This window comes from Argiope bruennichi, chromosome 8 (assembly GCF_947563725.1).
Source record: "Argiope bruennichi chromosome 8, qqArgBrue1.1, whole genome shotgun sequence".
NCBI classification, from domain to species: domain Eukaryota; kingdom Metazoa; phylum Arthropoda; class Arachnida; order Araneae; family Araneidae; genus Argiope; species Argiope bruennichi.
Genome location: NC_079158.1, coordinates 30,037,776 through 30,062,790, shown reverse-complemented (window position 1 = coordinate 30,062,790; position 25,015 = coordinate 30,037,776). Strand labels below are relative to the sequence as shown.

General features: G+C 27.7%; 1 protein-coding gene across 1 annotated transcript; it reads right to left on the bottom strand.

The window, feature by feature from the left end:
• Positions 1 to 4,063: 4,063 nt before the first annotated feature.
• LOC129981850 (prostatic acid phosphatase-like) lies at positions 4,064 to 25,015 on the bottom strand. Its single transcript, XM_056092885.1, has 10 exons — positions 24,715 to 25,015; positions 22,949 to 23,044; positions 19,877 to 19,957; positions 17,687 to 17,836; positions 14,795 to 14,890; positions 13,627 to 13,716; positions 12,804 to 12,924; positions 12,631 to 12,716; positions 10,326 to 10,649; positions 4,064 to 4,172 (listed from the first exon to the last, which is right to left on the bottom strand). Exons 1-10 carry the CDS (start codon positions 24,922 to 24,924, stop codon positions 4,077 to 4,079), a joined length of 1,350 nt encoding a protein of 449 aa, XP_055948860.1. The 5' UTR covers positions 24,925 to 25,015; the 3' UTR covers positions 4,064 to 4,076.

The window sequence follows — 25,015 nt, the reverse complement described above, 5'->3', positions numbered from 1 at the left end:
CTGCTGATATAAAACTCTGAAATTTTATGCAATTATTTATTTCCAGTGATGGTACCACATTGTTTTCAACTAAATTTTTTCCAAGATGAATGCGAATTTGCAAAAAAAAATTTCTTTACAGATTTCTACAAAAATTAAAAGAGTAAATTACGAAGTATATCGGAGATTAAAAAGTAGAAACTAATAAAAATAAATGTTTTAGAAATGCATTCTTATTGATGTATATTAATCCCGAATCTAGCGGTGAAAAATTTTTTAAAGGCATGAAGTATTAAAAGGGATATCATAAAGAAATTTAGACAAATATGGTAAATAAAAAAAATTCTAAAAATTTATTAAAAATTTATATTACGCATTTTTTTTAAAATTCCTACTTATTTAAAATATTTTTGATAATATCTGGTTCAGTAATGATTTTTGATTTGTTCCTAGGATTTTTCATAAAAAATGATTTCTGACTCTTTAATTATAAACCAATCTTTATAATTTTTTTTAAATATTGGCACGTTATCATTTGATTTAAAAAATTATATACATATTTTTTTTTATTTTGTTGTAAACTGATTATTAAAATTGTGCAAACTGATTATTAAAATTATGCCAAGTAACATGAATATTTAAAAAAAACAGACTATTATAATTAAATGGAATATTCGAAAGATAATTATCTACGCGATTCGTGTACTTAAAGTACTGCTCATTCATTTCACAGAATAAAAGATTTATATTTCTATGAAAGTAACATCGCTAAGCTTATATATCCATAATGATAAAATATGCAGGTATCCAGACTGTATCCTAACGCATTATTTCTTAATTATATTTAAAAAAATTAGGAAATATTCATTCAAATATTATTGCATTGGAAATAATTATTTTTTCTATAATTTCTTTTTTTAAAATTATGTGAAAATAATCATATTTTTTTTATTCCTAATTTTATAAATTATTGTTTGAAACTTTGAATTTGGTAATTTATCATATAATTCTTGTCACTTAATTATTTGAACTAACATCATTTTCTGATCAAAAACTTTCTTTGAATTAGGAAAAAAAAAAAAAAAAAAAAAAATGCGTGAAGAACTCTTTCTTTGTGTTAGCCGTTTCTTATAAACTTAATCTTCTAACACATATGGGTTTTAATCCCCAAGTCCTTATAGGAATGAGTTGTTTATATTTTAATTTACCAACTTTTATTTGATAAAGAAAATTAAATATATGAGAAAAAATATCTGGCTGAAAATAACATATGTTGTATTGCTGTATTTATAAAGAATTAAAAATGTAATGGAGATCCTATACCCCCCTTCCCCCCGGGTTTGAATTTTCATGCGAATCTAGTTACCTTCAGTAAAAAGCAACATTAATATATAAAATGATATTTCCTTCTTTAATCTTAAACGCCACACCAACTTGAAAATCTACGAAATCTACGAAATATTCAAACAATTTTCTATTGAATTTTCTCGGACATCAAGCACATTCATAGATTTATTAACAGGCAATAATGCAATTATGATATTAAATCCATAATGAAATTTCTCTTCCATTAAAGTAACCACTTGTTTTCTATATTTTTTATCCAGTGAGAAAAAATTATATCTCCCTCTTCCCTCCGCTTTCAGCATCTTTCAGGACATTTGCCTTTCTTTTGTTCTGGGACGCAGGGGGAGTTAGGAGAAATACAGAGATATTTTGAGAAGGTTTTCTCAAAGTGTTAATCTTCTGCTCGTAGAACAAGATGACAAATGTAGCGGAAGATAAGGAGGAATGTCAGAGATTAACCACCTGTGGCTTAGGGCTAACCACCTCGAAGAGGATGCCAGTTCAGAGAATTTGTCAGTAATATGAATGGATTATGTTAAAGGCAGCAATCGGCCATTACAAATCTTGTCGATACTGCCTCGTTCAGTGGTGGCGGGGTGGTCGGTTGTACACAAGAAGAAAAAGTATCTTTCAGAAAAAAAAAATGTTTATAATTGCTCAAATCTCTGACTTCCCCTTAGTTTTTTTTGTTCTTTTATTTCATTGGTTAAAGTTTTTGTAATTACAAAAGGGCACCAAAAAATTCCTTTTGATTAATAAATTTTCTGTTTACTCAATCGTCATTTTAAAATGGAGGATAGTTTAGGAGGAGCATAAATTATTTTGACGAAGATTTAGAAAAATTTCACAATTTTGAATTTCAGACGTTCAGGAAGTTGAAAATCATGTTGCGATCAAAATAACGCAGATTCTAGATGTCACAAGATAGTGTTTCTGATTTCTTATAAAATGCACCAATCTTTGTGAAAATGCTGCTAATGTTATCTAAACTTTAAAATTTTATTACTATTTTTTATTTGTTAGCCTTTTTGCTTTATCGAACAGCTGAAAAGGAAGTACCAATGATATAAAAAGAAATATATATTGTTTTTTCCCAGTTAATCTTGATAAATAATGAAAAATGACTAAAACATAAATTTTATAAGAAGTATATTTGCTGACTTATTCAACTCATAAACATAGTATATAAAAATTTCAATGTTTGTATAAAAACTTATTTATTTGTTTTGACCATGTTTAAATTTTATTTTGGAATTTTACTGTACTACGAAGTCAACTAAGCAAACACGTCACGACAACAGTTTAAAAAGTTAAATAAAATTGAAAATATTTTTTTATAAGTTGTGGGGTAAAGTTGTGTGAGTAAAACGAATATATACGGAACTTAATACTGAATAATATTGCTCTTTATTTTTTGATATTTATAATATAAAAAATATAATTAAAATAAAGAATGTTATCTATTCTCTATCTTATTATGAAACGATAATAAAGCTCAGACCGTGGGTCAAAAATATATTTAAGTCTTGTAAAGATGAATAAATAAAAGTAACAAATAAATTGTTCATTGAGAAACTAAAGTAAAATATTGAATTGATTATTCTGAAAATTAGGTAAAGTGTCTTTTTTATTAAATATCGAGATTATTATAAATTTACAGAAATGAAGCAGAAGCAGCTAGAGTTATTCAAAAATAAAACGATTGAATTACATCAATGTCAGATATTTTATTGAAATATATTTTTGAACGAAAGGAGTTTTAAAGTGCAAAAACATTGAAATGTGTGACTACTGTTTAAAAATAGTATAACTAAACTACAGTTATACAGCACAACCTAATTTCTTCTTATTTGATGCAGAATTAAAATAACGAAGTAAAATAACGAAGTATTAAAATAAAGAAGATGGATATCTTTAATTTCAACACTCTTCATATGCTGGCCGCGGTGGCCTGGTGGTAAGGTCTCGGCTTCGGAACCGGAGGGTTTCAGGTTCGTGACCCGATTCCACCGAAGAACCGTCGTGTAAGAGGGTATGTTGCACGTTAAATCCGTCATGACCAAATGTCCCCCCGCTGGTGTGGCGTGGTGTGGAGAGGGGGGTGCCAGCTCAGGTGTCGTCCTCGTCATCTGACCGCGGTTCAAAATTACGAGGTCCGTCCCAAAATAGCCCTAGTGTTGCTTCAAACGGGACGTTAATATAACCAAACCAAACTCTTCATATGCATGTGTTCTCAAACGAAGTTTAATTTGAACTCGGTAGAAAAATAAATTTCATATTTAGAAAAATAATTTTTTTCTAAATACAATATTTTGCTTTAATATGTATAAAAGAGGCTAGTTTTGCAATAGTTGTGTGTTGCAGCACAACAATGAATTACAGGAAGCTGCATATTGAGATATGTTCATAATTGTACAGTAACCACTTCGCCAAATCTGGGTTCAGTTATTCATTTATATGTCATTGGCAAAAAATTATTTGAAGTACATACTAGGGCATCGTGCCCACGAAGTTAGATACTGGCAGTTTTGTGGTATAACTTCGCACTTGATTTAAATGTAGAAAGTGAACTCAAAATTTAATATTTTTCGATTGAGTTCTGTACTTCATTTCCAGTTGATCTATTTATAAAATGGAATTTCTTAACAAAAGAGCTCTGTTCTTAATGCACAAACCAAAATTTTGAATAGTTCCAATTCTCTGAAAGGGCATAATATATAAACAAATACACAATAAAGGCATTATTTTTTTTATTTATTGTTCTGAAGTAGTAAAACACAAAGTAAGAGAAAGACAATTGCTGTCCATTGAATGCCAAGTTTTTCAGAAGATGATAGTCCAGGAACCTGTAAAAAATATAATACATTTCGATTATGAATATATTTTCTTCACGATATACTTTAAATGCCATTAATAAATAGGAAGTGCTATAAATTATTCCTGCATTAAAGTATAACATGTCATCGAATTTTTAATACATTTGAGATATTAAAAGATTTGAATCAGAAACATTCAACTATAAGTCTGCTGAATTATGCCAAAATATTAAATATCTGTTAGACATTAAAAATCACCCAAGAGTTTTGAAAAAAATACATACGATATATATTTTTAATATATTTTATTGTTATATATTATTACTATGTATCGATCATCATATGATAAAAAAAGGAAAGCCTATAATTTCAGTTATACTATTATCTTATTAATTTAATTGGAGATAAAAATTGTATATTTTTATTGAACAGCGTTTATTGTGATTCACAGGATAAGTTGATATTTATGAAATACAGTTTTCACATCTCATTATTAAACGATACATTATTTATTATTTACGGCATCTGAAACAAAATTAAGGCATGAGTTCACAAATTCTGTGTTCAAAATATTTGATTTCACGGTAAATTGGACATCTTATTGGAAGATAGAAACCATAACATTATTTGGTATGAGATGATTGAGCAGGTAAATAAATATTAGATCATCACATCGATTATGTTCATCACGTGACAATTATTTGAAACATTTTGACGCATTTGCCATTTTTATTGAACTAAACTACTTCTTCCTGACATAAAGCATTTGTTCCGATGTAATTCATTGGATTTTCAAGATTTTTTTTAAATTATATATTCTGTAAAAGTATGCAACACATTTATCACCGTATATTAATTGTGGAACGATATTGTTTTAAATCTTTTATTATTGTTAAAATTGTATATTTAATGATAAATTTCTTGTTAAAATTGTTTATTGTTTTTTTAACCAAAACGAGGTCAATCATGAGATGTAATACAATCGGTCTGCTAAAGGTAATATGTCTTATACAATCTAGTGATGCCCATTCTTTTTCGTTTTAAAAATTCGAAATGATTTCAATAAAATAGAGAAACGGACATGAAATGTTTCAAAAGATCCTAATTTTACCAGATAATTTTTTTTTAATTTACAGCTTTTGATCAAATAATAAATAATTCGATTTTATTTTATTGGTTATATCTGAAAATTAAAATAAAATCTATGTATAATAATTTAATTTATAAGTTTGTTTAATATAAAAACAACTTATTAAATTACTAAGGTAGTAAATTCTATATATTTTAACTTTCTTTTTTGGCATTTTCTCAAAGAATACATAAACAATATTATTTGTTTTTAAGAATAAAACACGCGCTTTTCCAATTTATTCTCATGAGGACTGTGCACGGAAAGTGGAACTCATACATAAATAATCCGAGCGAAATGAAATGTTGGTTGCATGACTGAATGATATCACGCAATATTCTATGTCATTTATTCTATGTCATTTATTCAATTAGTAAATTAAAGTCACCAAAAATATAAATAATAGAAATGTAGCTCAGCATTATCAAAATTGATCTCACAAAAACAGTTAATGAAACTGATACTGCGCTTGCGCTAGCAGTTTTAGCTTATTTCCGTGTATTAAGATAGTTTTTCGTTTGTCTAGAACATGATAAGCAGCGCATAAAATGAGTCAAAAATTTTTCAAGACTGATAGATATTACAAAACTTCTGTTTTGACTGGCGCAAAGTTTCATTTCGTGTCACTTTTTGAATTACGAAGGTAGATAGTCCAGTCTTGTATTTGATATTCAAAAGAGAACCTTTGTATTGACTGACTTTTGCAATAATCATTGCTCGATTTGAAAGCTAAAAGAAGAAATTTTTTCTCTCCATCAGTCGGAAAACAGAAAAGTTTGGTAATTAAAGAAAGAAGTATATGAAACTTATAGAAAGTACAATTCAGTGTAAGGATTAATCTAGACGAAGTTTTATAAATCGAATTTAGTGTATTATATAAGTCATAGCTTCTAAAACTAAAATTTGTTGCTTAGCAACAAAATTTTATTAATTTTGTGAAAGAAAGTTAATAACAATTATTTTGTAAGGAAACACTGCTAAACTTTAAAAAAATTTTAGAAGAAATTTCCATTATTATTTTTTTTTATCTGGAAATACTGTTACGATTGCAAAATTTCCTAAAATTTTGGATTTCTGTAAAAAAATTTCTAAATGAAGAAGATAATTGAAATTTATAACTTAAAGGACTGATAATTACTCATTTAACTATAACAGTGTATAAACAGAAATTGTTAAAAAGATCTTCTGTCTTCACAATTGCTTAGAAAATACAATTTTAAAGATTATTTTATCTCAGAAAATTTCCAAAAGAAATTTCGATCTCAGACTACTCAATTATGGAATTTCATAATAAGCCTACAAATGACTTTCCAATGCAGAGAAGAACGAATGAAGCTCCACGTGGAAGTATCGATACCTTTTCCTCTCAAGAAGAAAATGAAGAAAATAAAATCAATTTAAGGTCACTGATTGAGAGAAGATTAAAGAATTCTTCTGTTTATGCTGTTGCAAAAATCGGACAATCTCAAAGCACATTAAGAAGATTCATGTGGCTTTTAGCAATAATTATAGGTCTCATGGGTTGCGCTCTTCAAATTTATCGATTTCTCAGCTTATACTTCAAGTATCCCATAATTGTGAATTTAGAAGTAGAGCGCAAAATAGTTCTAGATTTTCCTGCTGTTACTATTTGCAGTTTAAATGCTGTCAGTTACCATTTAGATGATTGTGCTGGCAGGGATGCTTCTAAATGGTACTGCAAGGAATATACCGTAACAAGCAACTCTCTTCAAATATCAAATGGATATATAAAATTTGACGATTCTCCCTTAGATAAAAGTCTCAATAATTCTATTATTGTTCTTGAAAGCGATGATCAAAATAAGAATACTGAGGGGATTAATTTGGAAATTACTGCTAAGATTACACCAACCAATATATTTAATAAAACTAATCAATATCGGAGACAAAGGCCAAATTCAAAGTATACTCGAAAATTTAGCAAAGGGAGAAGTGAAAAATATCAAAAAATACTTAACACCAAAGTTTTCATTCAAAGCTGCTATTTCAACGGCGAAGCTTGTCCAGCTAAATATTTCAACCGCTTTAGGAGTTTGAAATATGAAGATTGCTACACATTCAAAAGTGTGGATAATCGTGGTGAATCATTGAAAATATCAAAGACTGGAATTAATAGTGGCTTAGAACTGGAACTGAATATGGAATATGGATATGAAACCCAACAATCCGATTCGGTTGGAGCTAGAGTAGCAATCCACGATCGCACAGAACTTCCAGATCTTGAAGGTAATGGACTCAGTTTAACTCCAGGATTTGAAACTTCAATATCTTTAAGACAAACTCTTATTCACAGGTTGCCATCTCCGTTTAAAGACAAGTGCGTCCATTATAAGACAGGATCTAGATATTACCAAACAGATCAGAACGATTGCATGTTTTCTTGCATGCAAGAATGGAACAACAAAATATGTGGTTGTTCTGATCCAAGCCTTCCGATGAAAAGTGACTTCGTGCATTGTGATACCACCAATGTGTCCCTGTCCAGCTGTTTGAAATTCATCTATGAGTCTGCAACTGTTCGTGAAACCTGCGATTGTCCTTTGCCATGCATTTCTAAATCTTACGATGAGATTATGTCAAAAGCCCTGTGGCCAACTGAAAATTTACTTCGGATGAAGTCTTTTCAAGAGATAGAGCAATTTAGAAGAACCCATGCTAAAGTGAAAGTGTATTATTCAACATTAGAGCAAAGCATTTTCCAACAAAAGCCTATGTTTCAAGAATCAGAACTTTTTAGTCATTTAGGTGGAGAACTCGGACTGTGGCTTGGACTTTCACTTATTGCATTGTTTGAAATAATGGAAAGTTTGATTTGCTTTCTTAGATTTCTCGTACGTTATTGCTGTACATCAAAAAAGGAGCTGTTTTATTAAACCATTTTCTTTTTTCTTTCAAACCTTTTTTTTTTGTATTTATCATAGATTTTACAATAATCCTGGATCTGTAAATTGCAAAAAAATTATTATCAAAATTATTATATATATATATTTTAATTTTAAATAATTTTCTAATATTTTTTGGAATTTTTTCTTTCAATTTCAATTTGTTAAATAAAATTAAAAGTTCTTATGATTTATTATTTAAGATACATAAATTGATTAGAAGTCATAGTATAATTTATACTAATTGCTCTTTTTAAAATTTGTGTTGCAATTGTGGAATATCTGCACTAATTATTTCTTTTTACTAGCCATAAATGAATGAGGTAAGCATTTTTTAAATATAAATAAGCATTAATGTAATAAAACAAGTGACTATGCTATTAATCATTTTTTCCAGTTCATTTTTTTCACTGTTACTTCAAAACAGCTTTTTGTGTTTTCCATTGTGAAAACAAATTATTTGCAAGTTACTAAGTCGTACTTTGAATACTAATATAAAAAGAAATTTATCTTTTAATGAGGATCTTTGGTGTGGAAATATTTTTTTATTTCATTTATTATTTCGTAACCAAAACTCACGATAAGAAGATTTTTTATTAATTCATATTCTTTCTCTATTGCATAAAAGCTTTTAATTTATAATTCGAGTAAATTTGATATCAAAATAAATTACTTTGGCTATTATGAAGCTATTAAGTTATTTATCTGCAAAAATAATGTAAAATTGAAAAATATCTTTGCATTCTGTTTTTTATGTATTAAATTATATGTTTTATTTAACGTATATTTGAGTGCAATAATCCTCTAAGTATATTTCAACTGAAATATTTTTAAAAATTTATATATGATTGAAATATAATGTAACAAGATATGTAAAATATTTAATAAAAATTATCTTAGTCATATTCAAGATATAAATAGATCTTACCGTTTATTTTCTATATTATTATTATATTAAAGAATTTTAATTCTTCTTCTAGATAAAAAAAAATTTAATTCTTCTTCTAGATAAAAAAAATTTAATTCTTCTTCTAGATAAAAAAAAAAAAATAATTCTTCTTCTAGATAAAAAATAATGTAAAAACATTTAAATGATGTTATTTCGGTTTCTATACAAATATTTTAAATGTTCATTATAAAATTTATTTTTATGCTTTGATACTCTGATTTAAAAAAAAGTAATTTTTAACTAATTAAAATGAATCTTATTTTTGAATTTTTATATGGAAATAAATTAAAATTGATGACGCTTTACTTCCTTTTGAATCTTAAAAAACTATTCTTTATTTTTGCATTAAAAAACTATTTCTTAATGTGAAAGATAAAGTTAAGGAATTTAACCTAAGAAGAAAAGTTTTTCCAACTTAGACTGTGGAGACTATTCCTGTTTAAAAGATAAATGAAAGAAATAGACACAATATGAATTCAAAATCTTTCCGATTGATCGTCAAGTTAAGAAAAACTCCTTCATGATATGAAGTAACCATTTCTTTATTTATTTTGCCTTATACTTGTTTGGTTTGAAATAGGAACTAATTTTTGTATATATTTTTTTGTAAATGAAACTCTTTCATTGGAAATATTAATGATTTTTTTCGGCTTGTTTAATTTTTTATCTCTTTCGATTTGTATTAGAATAATTCTTTAGCAACATTACACTAAATAATACAAATTGCTTTGAAATTTGAAATTTTTTGGTTTGTATTTTATTAAGTATATTAAAATCAATTATTACATTAATTCAATTTTTTATTTTTTGTGAATTAATAAGTGTATTAGAAATAAATTTGTTTGTTTGTATTTTATTAAGTATATTAAAATCAATTATTACATTAATTCAATTTTTGATTTTTTGTGAATTAATAAGTGTATTAAAAATAATTTTAGGATTAAAAAAATTTAAACATCTAATTTGCAAAAATCTAAAATATTCTTTCCCATGTGGTGCATAAGGTAGATACCTCTTATAAGAGAAAATTGTTAAGGGTGAACTTAGGATGGTTCTATGAAAGTTATTAGTTCACCGGGAAAGTCAAAAATGAAATGAAAAAATGAATGAGGCACGGTATTAATGCATATTCTGAATAATCGTTTTAAATATCAAAATGGCTTCTGTAATATTTAGAAGCTGTCAGCAATCTCTCGACTTACATGAACAGGACTTTCAAAAGGCTGGAACTTAAATTTCTCTGCAGTATCATTGCACTCTTCCCTCCAGTTAACTGGAATCAACCTGTGGGTGATATTTTTGTACTTCGACAGAGGACAGAATTCACTGCCGCATCCATCCAGTACGAGAGGGACGGGCGGGTCAATTTGCTTTTCAGGGTTAGTTGAGTTGTAGTAGAGCCATCGGATGGAATAATCCTTGTCTTCTTCTTTCCATAGTTCAAGGATTATGGTTGAGGCATAAGGAGGACCTTTCCAATTGTATTGATCCAAGGCAAGAAGCAGACAAGCGATGTTACTACCATGCTGATAGATAGATCAAAGAATCTGTCAGTAATTAGTAATTACGGAATACAAATAAGAAAACTAAAAATAAACTCATTATATTTGATAACTAATGAGAAAAACTATAAAAAATTGCAGGCATAGAATTATTGGCATTTAAAGGAATGTTTGAACTCTTCCTCTTTCTTTACTAAGAAAGTTAAATTGACCATTCTCAGCGAAACTTTTATATATAATTTAGGGGTGTTGACGACACTTTTCTTCAAATTTAAATAGGTTGTATATCTAAAAAGTTTTATACAAATAAAATATACCTTTCTTACTATTCTGTAATGAGTTGTTGACAATATTATAATAACAGTATATTATATATATATATTATTATATTTGTAATATATATTATTTTTACATTAATTGTAATTATGATATAATAATATATATATTTTTTATGTTTGTTCAATTAACAACAAACATAAAAAATATATTATGTAAAAGGGTTATTTTCAGTAAACAGGGTGATAAGAAATTCTTGACATTTAAAAGGGTATTGGAATCCTTTTCCCCTTTATTGAGAATGTTAAACTGACCTTTCTCGATTAATTTGTCTCAAAATTTATATAGACATATATCTAAAAAGTTCCATAGAAATAAAATATGCCTCTCTTACTATACAAAAATGAGTTGTTGGCAATATAATAATTATATATATGTATATATATGTCTATTTATATATTCTATTTTTACATTAATTGTAATTATAATATAGTAATATCAATTTACAACAAAGGCAAGAAAATACATTTATATAGCATTCAAAAAATCAAATTCACATCAAAATTTATATATCATTCTGTATATTTTCAGTATACAGGGTGATAAGTAATTCTTGATATATGAAAGGGTGCTGAACCCTCTCCCTTTTTATTGATAATGTTAAATTGATCATTCTCGACGAAATTTTTCAAACAATTTAAATACATATATATATAGATATATATCCTAAATGTTTCATACAAATAAAATATACCTTTTCTACTATATTGAAATGAGGTATTGGAAATATTAAAATAACAATATATTATATATATTATATTATTATTACATTAATTATAATTATAATATAATAATTATGATTATATGAATTCATAACAAACACAAAAAAATGCATTATGAAAGTGGTTAATTTTCAGTATACAGATTCATAATAAAGTCCTTTCCTAATATGGAAAAATTGTTACAGAAAAAACATTGGATATTATTGCAAAATTTTTATGATGGGATGTCAAGTTTTTAATTTTTTTAGTTCCAACAGATAATATAATTAAAGCAGAAACAAGGGATTCTACATTCTATTGTTATCAAAATAGAGTCAACGATGAAGAAAGTTCCATGTGTTCTTTGACTTCATGAACTAGTATCGACAATTACTGTTCTGCGTCAATTGTCGATATTTTAGCTTTTTAAGTCATTTTCCATCCACATACATCTTAAATGTATTTTATATATTTCAGGTGTATAATATATGTATTTTTAGTGGAATTAATTTTTGGGTAGTGATTGCAGACCAAATAATTACTCTACCTTGATATATTTTAGGAATGTTAGAAAATATTAAATTGCTAGTTCTAATTACATGATAATAAATATTAGAATAGTTATTATCATGTTCTAATATTCAAATATTAATTCATATTCTAAAAAGCAATAATTATTCTAATAAATATTAGAATATTTATTGAAGGAATAATTGATTTAGTACTTATCCAAAAAATAATCGAAATGAGGTTTTTAATATTGGCATCATTAAATTCTTTTTTACATATCAATATAAATATGTTAATTTAAAATAAAAGTTAATAATGAAAGTTTAAAATAAAAGTTAATAAAGTTTTAAATAAAACCTATGTCATCTGCCAATTAACACAGTTTAATTGGTAGGTGATATATTAAGTCACGAAAGTTTTACATTTAAAATGTGCGCGAAAATAAAAGCTTTACTCACAGCTGAGTAGATGTACACTTTCTTCTCTGGTATTGTTTGGTTTATTCTATCATCTATTTTTTCCAACATATAACCAAGTAAAGGTCCTAGGAAAAATCATGTGTAAGAAAAGCATAAGTTTTTATTTAATTTCTGAAACAAACATTTTGTCAGTTGATGCCTCGCTTCCTTACCTATTCGATATTTCTGAATAAGTTTAGTGCCATAATTGAAGTAATAAGCAATTCCAGTCTGCATTGAAAACTCGTCCCAGTATTTGAGGCCCCACTCTGGAATGGTTAGGTTATATTCTTTCTAGTAATAAAGCAAATAAGAGAAAGAATATTGTTAATAATAATTAATGTGAGGGTAATTTTCAATAATTATTAATTGTTAAAAAATGTCTTCATCACAAAATTAAAATAACAAAATACTTCATAGTAGTAAAATGTCTTTTAATACATTTACTACTATGTAATATAATTTTCCTAGTTATATTACATAGTAAAATGTAATATAACTGGCAAAATTATATTCTTGCCAGCTATATTACATTTTAATCCAGAGTTTTCAGTTAAAAAGTTTTTTTCAGTTTTCCTATGTTGATTGCGGTGAAATAACGCGATTTTATATGCAAATTTCCATTTAGTAATCCATTATTAATTGTTATTAACATTTGTTTTAGACTTTATAAAATTAGAATTTATACAATAGATACAATTAGAATTTATACAATAGATACAATTAGAATTTATACAATTAGATGTTAATTAATATTCATTAGAAAACTAACTTGTACTATGAATTATGCGAATCACTGGAAGATAAGTTTTGAGTAAGGCTATGACATCATGCGTGACACTTGTAAATAACCAATCAGCGTGCTCGCAATTCCTCCATGATCCAAATTTAATCAAATAATTTTTATACAACTGAGCTGGATTGGCCTAATGATTGTTTTGGCCTCTAATATTCCAGCTAGGTATGAAGAGAAATGGTTATGAGGTGGAAATTTACCTCACAAGCCAGTGTTTTTCCTAAATCTGAAGCCAGGACCCAACTATCTATCAATCGTCCAGAATTCCTTGACCAAAAATTGTAGAGGTCCTAAAATTAAAAAAAAAGATTCCACATTTCAATCTTTTTGTCTATACTATTTTATATTACAATAAAAACATTCATTCATTTAAAGGTCTCATCTGATGTTTTAATTATAAAGGAGAGTTAAAAAGATTTTTAAAATTTTAAAATACCCCTCTTGCCTTTCAAGTGATTCTGAAGTTCCAAAATTAAGATTCGATGAAAATGGAAAAATATGACAAATGTATTTTAAAATGCAAATGCATAATTTTTGTTTCAGTTATCTGGAATATAATAATAAATTATCATCCATATTACTTGCAAATATTTTAACGTGAAAAAGCACTATATTAAGTATAATTTGGAAAAGAGTATTTAAGTAAATGTTTTCAGAATCAACAAAACAGTTTTTAAAATAATAATACAAACCAAATTTAACTTCTAAAAACAGAATAAGAATTTCAAAACTCAACAAAATCTTAATGAACTTAGCCAAAGTGAAAAAGAAATTAATAAAAAAAATACCAATATTTAGTAATTTGCTTACGCATATTCTTTGCCAATAAATATTTATTATTTTTTCTAATTCAAAATTAAGTTCCTTTTTAAAATTATGTATAAGGAATGATTTCCTTTGAATATCCCCTCCCCAATCAGAAAAAAGTGTATAAATCCATACAAAATATTAAATTAACAGATGAAACCATGTTTTAACCCTTTAAACGGCAATTTTTTTCTAGTCATATTATGTTAAAATACTTTTAGGCTTGAAATTAGAATAAGAAAAGGGATTAGCTTAACTTATTAGATACATTTAATTTGATTAATTAATTAATTTGTAATTAATATTTGTAATAAATAATTTAGTAACAAATCAAGACACATCATTTTGTGGAAGATAAAGAACTGAAGCATCTAAGTTTTTGCCTTTCTAAAAACATTTGTCAGAACTTATGCCAACCTACGTAATTTCATACAAAGATTGATAAATTTGGTGGGAAGCATACCTCCCACGGCCTTAGAAAGGGTTAAATTACATTAAAACAATTATTAAAAGATTAACTGAATAAAATATTAATGAAAAATAAATATTAGTATAGCAGACATGGTACTTCTCTTTGGTTCTGTTGGCTTCGACGCTGCGCTTCAATGCATATGATTCCTCATCAGAAATCCTGCATCTTCCTCTTGTTAAGACTGCCTAAAATAACGATTTAATAAATATAAACAAAAACTATTACCAGTTTATTAGGGGAATGAATACCAAAACTTTTATTTCTTTTTACTTCTCTTATCTTGAAATCTGTTGTTTCTCGAATTCAATACCGAGATGTGAGCTAGATATTATTCGTTATTTAATTTAATTACTAATTGCAATTATATCACTGAAATATTACTGTCCTTTTATTTGGAAATCATAAGCACAAAAAATTCCGTTCCTCTAGCAAATCTGATGAAACGGATTACGAAATTCCATCTTTTAAAAAATGAAACAAGACAAGCTAAATAAAGCATTAAAAAAATCTTAAAACTGCCTTTTCATTGAGTACTAAAGAGAGCCGGCGTCCTAGCATAGGGGTAGCGCATCTTCCCCGTGATCTGGGTGTCCCGGTTTCGAGTCCCGGTTTGGGCATGGTTGTTCTTCCTGTTCTATCTGTGAGATGTGTGAATGTGCCCTCCTGTAAAAAGGGGTAGTGCAAGCGAATGAGTGATGCGTGAGTAGCAAGGTCGTACTCTTGGCCCTAGTTGGCGCTACGATAAAAAACAAGAGGCGTCCGTCCCCCTTAGGCTTAAAATCGGCTGTGTTTGAACAGCAGGCTTGTCCGTGGCAAGTGCCATAAGAAACAAACAAACAAACAACTAAAGAGATCCTGACAATTTTTTTTTTTTAAATTTTAGAAGTTTAGAAGAATGTGTAGGGATGAAAGGACTTCAAATATGCTACTCATCTAATAAATTTGGGATAAATAGGTAACATTTTTATATAAAAGTTGTCTAAGTTAGACTTTTACTGCATAAAATATAAAAAAGTAGAAAGTAGCACAGTGAGATGAAAACAACAAATAAAAAGGTAATATGAAATATTTTCATTGGTACTAAATCTTTTTTCAAACAGAAAATATATTATTGCAAAATAGTACTGCATCGACTAAATTTAAAATGATTTTTTTTTCACTTTTTATAAACCTTAATTTGAATTTTATATTTATGTTCTCTACGTACAAAAATATTCATACATCTTACTTTCAAATTATTTGATATATATTATTTTAATTTCAGTCTTTTTTTTCAGCAAATTTCACAAAATCAGGAAATATTCGTAAAGTGCAGAAATCGGCAGAATTCGAATAGTAATAAAATAAACTACTATATGTTTTATGTGAAAAAGGTGTTAACAAAAAATTAAATATTTTGATTCCTCTAAAAGGTAAAACTTTTAAATCAGCAATTAATTGTTGATTTTTAAAATAATGAATTTCATATCACAATACAGTTGTTCTCAAAGTGTGAGCTTCGGAAAATTGTGGAGTCTCAATTTCCTCACAGAGATATTGCAATATATGGTATAATTTTATTCGTATTTTTTACACATCTTCATAGATTTAATTCATTAGATTTTAAATTAAATTTAAATTCTTTCTTTCAAGACAATCATTTTTTGGTTAAAAATTATAATTTGTCATCTTATTTAAAACTAAGTTCAAAATGATGCTGTCGATAAATTTATCTACGGCATCCTTTTCTTATACCTATAATACCTATTATCATGTGAGAACACAATGTTGTTTTGGTTAGGAGGTTTTGAAGCTCAAAATTGCGTAGGCAATAAATATTGAAACTCGCAATTTTCATCATCATCTTTTAATCGCATATATTTTTTACCTGCTTTTACCAGTATTGTATTATTATTATACATGCTTCGCTGAAAGTAGATGTGTTTTTAAAAGGTTGACCTGTTTTTTACTAATATTGCTTTATTATCGTGTATGTTTCTTTGACAGCAGATGCGTTTTTAAAAGGTTGATGTAGAAGTATGACATCATAGTTGTTATTTTCGAAGTTGTTGTTGTTGTTAAGTGTTATTGTTGTTGTTAAGTTCGAAATCGCATAGGCAATAAATAAAGCATAAATGACAATTTTCATTTTCAATTTTTTCTTGACTGGCAAAATTTTTGGAGCTCTCTTTGGAGCTCAAGTAAACCGGTTTAAAACTGGTTAAAGACTTAAATTAATTAAGACAAATAATGACTTAAAAATAATAATGTTCTCACATGATAATCAGAAATTTGCTATAGTAGATTTCATTTTTTTTATTTACTTATTTTTTTTATCTTTATCTCTACTAATGCCATTGTTACATCTGGATTTATTATTACTGAAGAAAAGAATTTGATTGAGTTGCTTTGTAAATATTCATTAAAAAAAACTTAACTTGTTGAAATAAATTAAGCGTTCTTCGTCAGAGAAAAGAATACATTTACACCTTTAGGTATTACAGTTTAAAGAATTATATTCCTGTTCATTGCTTTCTATTTGCGGGAAATTAGGATTTTATCAATTACTGACAAATAATAGTGGAAAAAGAAATGTGAGTAGCAACATTCATTTTAATTTTATTAGTTAAGAAAATATGATTAACAGATTCATCCAGTTCACTAATTAATGTATTTATTAAATATTTTTCAATCACTTCTTATGAGACCTAAAATTTGTTTCATTTATTTTAATTTAAACGACACAAAAATAAATAACTTTTAAACAAGAAAAAAATTGGTTAGAGTTCTACAAAGAACGTTATAGATTTACATTAGAGCCTAGAGAAAAATCTGCATTTATCAGTCTTGCCAAATATAGAAAAAAAAAAAATTTGAAGCCCCGTCTTTCCATTTTCCCATTACAAAAATTGGTAAACAAGCCCCATTGCCCATGCACAAACATGGATTCTGTTTTTTGAAACTAGTGAGAGAAACACAATAAGTGATTGAATATAATATACCTTTCCCTTGTAATCGGCTTGTCTACTGATGATTGGCTGCCACCTAATCTCATCAGTGAAACTGAATTCTTTGGTTGGCGCATACATCCCCGCAATAAAGCAGTACACACCGTATTGGCATCGGAAATTGTTCGAGTTAATCATTTCGACCTGGGAAAAGAAATACAAATATTCTTATGTTTAGAAAATTTTTCTTCCATTCTTCTCATTTCAAAAACTCTAGGTTATCATTTTTGAAAGATTTTAATTCACACATTAATGATAAGCATGCAATGAGTTCAAGAATGTTGTACAAAGAAGAATGTTAATACTTAGTGAGTTAAAGAATTTTTTTTGTTAGATTTTGGATTTCGTCTTTTTAAGTATATTAAAAGATATTTTATTTTAGTTCTTTTCTTCAGGTTGCCAATTTGAATGCCACTATATTATTTGGAATTTATTTACACCTCTTGTTAACATGGCTAGTTCAATTTTGCCAGCTATCTGAGTTTGCTACATCGCCTAGTTCTGCTAATAGTCAGAGTTTATTACATGGCTAGGTAAAATAGAAATATCTCCTTTTCCATATTTCACCGCATTTTTTTTAGGTGAAATCAACATTTTCTGGCACATGCACTGAAGCGCTCAAGGTTTCCATATCTGAGATTGGATAGTATACGTTGATAGCAATTTATCTATGCATGCTAACTTAATACTTTTTAATATTTATGTAACATATATTATAAATTAAAATCTTGAGTTCCATTTTATAAAATATGCAATTATTCTTTCGCTAACAAAAATGCAAGCATCAATTGAAATTTCATTTTTAAGTTTATTTGAAAGTAGCCATTTCCCTATATGGCGTTTCAAAGATTCGAAAACATGCTAAAAAGATTAGGATTTGTTTTTTTTCCCATTAACTTTTTAGAATGTTGGCAATATTGTATTCTCATAAATAATAAGAATATAATCCGACAAATATAATCAATTTTTATAGTATTTCTATAGCCCAATAATTAATTTCTAAACAATTAGTGACAGATATATATTTACACGGGGAAAATTGAATGATACCTCAAATAATTTTAGGAAATCGAATTTTATATTATCAATAAATAATCGGATCAATATATAAAACTTTATGGTGCCTAACATTTTTTACTGGTCTTCGGTCTTATTAGCTTGCTATATATATACATAATATATATAAAATACTAAAGAAGTATTCCACAGAAATAGCTTTGATTGCTTATTGTGTAATGGCAACAGTCAAAAGTAAATATATCATTACATGAATTCCACATTGCTTCATCCAATGTTTTTACAAATGTGTTGAATTCCACGCTTCGCTTATCTGATTAAAGAAAGTGCAAAAATTATCAGATATGATAGGTATAGGACTCATCATGTTACCAAAAATTCCATTCAATCAGAGAAAAAAAGTTTTGTAAAAGAATTACATGAAAGATTTAGGCTTCAAACAGAAAGTTTAATCGAATACAAGAATAGGTTTAACAGTCTCCAGGAAGGAAATCTCTGATAATTTCTAAAGTAATTTTTGTCTATTTTATTATTTAAAAAAATGGTTTTTGCATTATCATAAAGTCCAAAAAATTACTTTTTTAATAAAATTAATTTCATTTCCTCCTTATTAGATCAGCTATGCCTTTATGCAAAAGGAAAAGTAAGAATTGGTAATATCAATCAAAATGTATCGCACAGAAATATTGTAAATTTCACTCAGACAAACTCACAGGATAGCAAGATAAAAAAAAATGACTCAACAAAAATTTAATCTGTTTTTCTATGTCAATTAAATGAATGAGAAAAATGCATCTGTCAAAAACACTGTGTATATCACAAGCATTAACTCAAAATGGAATGAATCTTTGAAACTTGATGCATTTCAAGGATCCAGTTACCTTCAAGAGATCAATAAAACACTCTTTTAGACTGCTTTAATTTCATTATAGTAATCTCTAAAAGGGATATTCACACTTTGCATCTTATCATATTCAGACTTAGATTTAATGTATTTTATCTCGCAGAAAACACAGAACTGTTTTCTTCATTTTCATTTGCAATATTCAACTTTTTTTCTTTTCTACAAAATAAGGTCATAATTTCACATCGAACTGATTTCTTAAATATTTCTGTTCTGTAAGTATGCAAATAGATATTTTTAAATAAAAATATAAAGCAACTTACCTCTTTAGGATTGGTTGTTATGAAATCTTTATATCTATGCTGCAAGTGAACGCCCATTGCATAATGTTGAAGTCTTCCTAACTGGCAAGAAATAAAAAAACCCGTTCTTTTAATTAATAAAATAGAAGAATTTTGTTAAAAGAGATAAAATATAATCGTGTAGCGATATTCGTGCATTCATTGAATGCTGTTTGTTTAACTTTTGGCTTAACTCCATATAATTGTCGAATTATAAGCTTACCGCTTGTCATTGGTGAACATAGTCAATAGGCACTACACTTTTGATGATAAATGATATATTTTATATTACACATGACATCTATAGCGATAACTAGTTTACATATAGTCAATATATAAGTGCTTTTTATTCTAACGAAATCTATATGAAAATTTAAAATTTTACTTTGTGATTAATTGTTCACACCTTAGACAAAACGAGAAAAATCCTCCTAAATTATTAACACTTTTTAATCATGCTATTGAAGTTAATTCAAATTAAACAAATAGCAATCACAAATTTACTAACTTTTGACCAAGAAAATGGTTTAATATTTTTAAATATTCAATAATAGGGAATAGAAATAGGGAATAGTAAAAATGCAAGTAAAATAAATAAGATAAAAATAAATTTGTTGGGAGATATATACTTTATTCAATGTATATTCCACTGTTTCATATTGTCATGGATACAAAATTGTTCATAATGTAAATTAGATTGTGTAATGAAAAGCGCAACGAAACTACATATTTAGAAATATATTTATTATTTTTTAGAAGACATTATAGAAAAATTCAAATGTTGTATTTGAAAAATTAATTATTGTAGTGATGCGCCACACGTTGTGATTGGTACAGTTTTTATGTAATTCACTTAAACAATTTTCAATGCATAGCTCCAAATTAAAATATATATATATATATATACAGGGTGGTCAAAAAAAACTTCCCCTATATATGAAACGCTAGCGGCCTATCCATTGAACCAATCGAACCAAAATTTCAGACATGGTTGTTTGAAGGTATACGCTGGAGATTGTGATGATTCTAAACAACGCAGAGCTCACGGTTACGGTTACAGTGAAAGAATTTCGAAATTTTCGAATGGCAACACCCACTTTTTCCTTGCGCAAATTGATCAGCGTATTGAAAAACCACAAATGACGTTGGAACGATTAACGTGTGACAAAAATTGCTGGCATAAAGCATTTGCAAAGAAGAGCATTATAAAGGACTAATGACAATACAGAGAGGAAAGAAAAAAAAGCTTTTATTGGAGTGGAAAGTTATAATTACGGGTTTTCAACGTGTTCGCCTTTGCAGGTGACAACGCATTGCATTCGGAAGATTGTGGACAATAATGTCGAAAGTAACATGAAAGAAGGAATCTGCATAACTTCACACGTGTTATTACATCTTGCAATTCTGACACATCTCGTGGACCAGGCGTGTACACCTTAGATTTCAGATAAACCCAGAAGCAGAAATCCATAGAAGTGTGGTCGGGGATCGCGGTGGCCACGAAACCGAGAGATGACTCTATCACCAAAGTGTTGTTGCAGCACTGATCGAACAGATTGGGTGACGTGTGGAGGAGCCCCATCTTGCATCCATACAATGCCACTAATGACATTTCGTTGCTACTATTTAACCCTGTGAATTATGCAAGGTGCGTCAAAGTTCCTCCTCTCTGTGTTGTCATTAGTCCTTTATAATGCTCTTTTTTGTAAATGATTTACGCCGCTGATTTTCGTCACACGCTAATCGTTCCAGTTCCATTTGTGGTTTTTGTCAATTTGCGCAACGAAAACGTGGGTGTTGCCATTCGAAAATTTCGAAATTCTCTCCCTGTAACCGTAACCGTGAGCTCTGTGTTGTTTAGAAAGAGGCCAGTTTTAATTCAAAACATTATGCTTATTTTTAAATATTGCTGCTTAAACTAATCGTAATTTTCAACATTAAATAACTTTAACAATATAGTAATCCATGCTTCCTATAAGTACCCATTATTGGTAAACTTGTAATTTGTCAGCACATTCTTGAGGTATTTTTGGCTTCATCGTTTCTCTTCTGTTTAGAGGTTTTAGGAATTTATAGATGATGGAAGTACAGAAGCTGGAAAAGTAGATAAAATAAAGGAGGCAAAGAAGTTATAAAAAGAAGGTAAAAGCATCACAGAATTAGTAAAACGGGGTATATCATGTTCTCTGGTGCGCATGTGTGTGTCAAATTGACCCGTACATGTGCTAGCGTTTCAGATTCATTGACCATTATGGCTATGATAGTTCACGAATAGGAACAGCAAAAACTCAAAGCCATGTTGCAAGTGTTCCTACTGATAATGAAAATGATGATACCTTAGATTCAAGTGATATTGATGAAACTTAGGAAAGTGATTATGATAACGATTCGGAACAAGACAGAGATTCTGAAAAAAAATAATATAATTCTGAATGAAGAATGATAAAGGCGTTTTTTGAGCAATTAAAAAATTAAGGGTGAATGTTATGAATTTCCGAAGTTGAATGTTTAAGCCTCTTTTCTTTCGTTCTAAAAATTGCATATGTATACTATATTTAAAATATCGATTTTATTGTAATTTTAAAATTTTTATGAAGGAAAAAAGCTATTTATTTTAATAATACTAAGTATAAGAATATATTTTATAATGATACTAAGTTTTATATAAATGGAATGAGTACAGGAGAGTTATGGGGGAAAATGAAAGCTCGATTTTCATCATTTTTATTAAAACTCACAATTCCGTTTTTCGTTGAACATTTTGGCATGAAAAATATTCTTTTACTCTGATTTTAATTTATTTTTAAAGAAATAGCTAATAAAATTAGAAGCAAATGTCTTACAATTTGGAGGGAAAATGATTCAGAGAGAGTACTAATATTCCAAAAATGGATCCATGTTCTTAAAGGGTAAAAAAGGATTACAAAATACCTATAATTGAACATGAAAGCAAAGAAAGGAATGTTTACTCTTATCACAGACAATTTTGTGAATTTCAGATGCAAGTTTCAGAAATTGCCAAGAACATCAATAAGCAAATGCATGACCACTGACCTGCGTAAGCATTCCCATTCCTTCTTTCCAGTCGTCTTCGCTGTTGGGATCGTATGGGTACAGCATAAATGGGGCACGGTGACCGTGACGGAACAACTACGATAAAAAAAGATTTAGAGAGTCATTTATCCCATTAGAAAATACATTCGAGTTTCAAAATTTTTGAGTTCAGTTAATTTATATGAGATTTTTTTTACCAGAATAAAAATAATGTAAACAAACTATTAAAAAACACACAAAATTATGTAAAGAAAAGGAAATAATAAATAATTATTTAGCACAGAAAATTATTGAACGTTAAATACATTTTTATATAGATGTGCAACTTTTATCTTATTTGGAGAAAACATATGTGCAGATACACAGATTTAAATCGCAGATTTATTTGCCAAAAATACAAAATTAATTAATAATTGTTAACATATGTTAATGTTTTATATATGTTAACATATTTTTATGTTTTTAACATATGTTAATTTAATGAATTGTAATGAACGAATACAAATGTGTATGTTTTAAAGTTAGAGATGGAAAAGATTTTTAAGGGAATAATAATTAATACACACAAAACTATGCAACTAATACGAACATAACTTCATTTACAAAAGCAAAAATATAGTCTGTGAATGATTATTGCAAGGAATAAAATCAACAAAATAAAACAAATCAAACAATAAAATTAAATAAATAATATGGATATATGGCTTTAATATATGAAACTTACAGGAGTGCTCCTTTGCAATTACATTTCGTTATTTACATTTTCGTTTTTCATGATGTATGCCAATGTTAAAACGAAATTCAAATGCCGTTTAAATGGAAGCATTTCCCTAGTTAAACACGAGTTTCATACATCATCAAAATTGTGTAATTTTAACGCCTTAAAAATGATAAAATGCAAATTCGATTTGAATTAAATTCAAATTCTAAGACTGAATTCAAATGTCGTTTAGATCGACGCTTTTCCATAAATATTCTTGTACGTCAACAAAATCGTATAATTCAAATTATTTGCAAATCGGAAGTCAAATGTATTTATACATGGAAAAAATTCATTTCATTTGTGTAATAGAAATTTAAAACAACTTCTGATCATTAATAAATTCAAATAATATTGACAGTAATGAATTATTGAAATGAGTTCGGTAAACTAGAAGACTTATTATTGGTAAATTGTTTCATTTGTGCAGAAATTCATATAAAAATATATGGAAGTTTCAAATAAATTTTACGAATATTTAATTTCACAAGTACTAGAATTAAATGTTTAGAAAATAATTTTCACTTTGAGTTAATTTTCTTGCATTTAGAATGCAATTACGTATAAACAAACCATATATATAATTTTTGTTTTGTTTTTATTTTATCCAGTAAGTTTTGTTTTTAATTTCCCGTTTAAAGTGATGATATAATGAAATAGTATCATGGAATTTATTGCAATAAAAATATTTCCATTCATTAATTTCGATTTAAAATTGGTCCTTAAATCTCTAAAATCCACACTAGCAAATAAGCAACTTTATTATGCAAATTCTGTGTGCGGTAAAATTAAAAATAAATAAATAAATATTGCACGATGGTAATTACAATCTTCATAAACACTGGTTCTTATTTATTTATTTTATACCAATAAATAAATTAACACTTTAAATCGAGTACTTAAGAACTGACACAAATAGCTGGTATCTGTAATATCCTATTTCGAACTAAGAAATCAGAAATAATAAAATAGCAGAAATAATAATAATAAAAAAAAATGGAATTACCATTTGTACAAGCATTAACTCTCGTTTCGTCGTACTTTTCCCCGTAGAAGATTGAGTTGTTGAAGCATGTTTATTTAAATCATTGTCATCTGGAAAGAACGACATATCAGTCAATAATTCAAAGAGGTTGTCTTTGATGCAAAACAAAACCACGACCGTGATTAAAATCAACAAAGAATTCCTGATGAGTGGCCGTGGGAACACAAACATGGCGGAAGCGTGAATTTTTTAAAAATAAAATTTGTGAAAGGTGAAAATCTTTTACCCACTGTGATTTGAACAGAATGGAGAGAAAGGCGAT

Excerpts from the sequence above, each read along its gene's own strand:
- LOC129981850 (XM_056092885.1), bottom strand. The coding sequence starts at position 24,924 with ATGTTTGTGTTCCCACGGCCACTCATCAGGAATTCTTTGTTGATTTTA. Across the intron at positions 12,925-13,626 it reads GAAAAACACTGGCTTGTGAG|AAAGAATATAACCTAACCAT; the intron begins GTAAATTTCCAC and ends CTTTATTACTAG. Across the intron at positions 12,717-12,803 it reads TATTCAGAAATATCGAATAG|GACCTTTACTTGGTTATATG; the intron begins GTAAGGAAGCGA and ends GATTTTTCCTAG.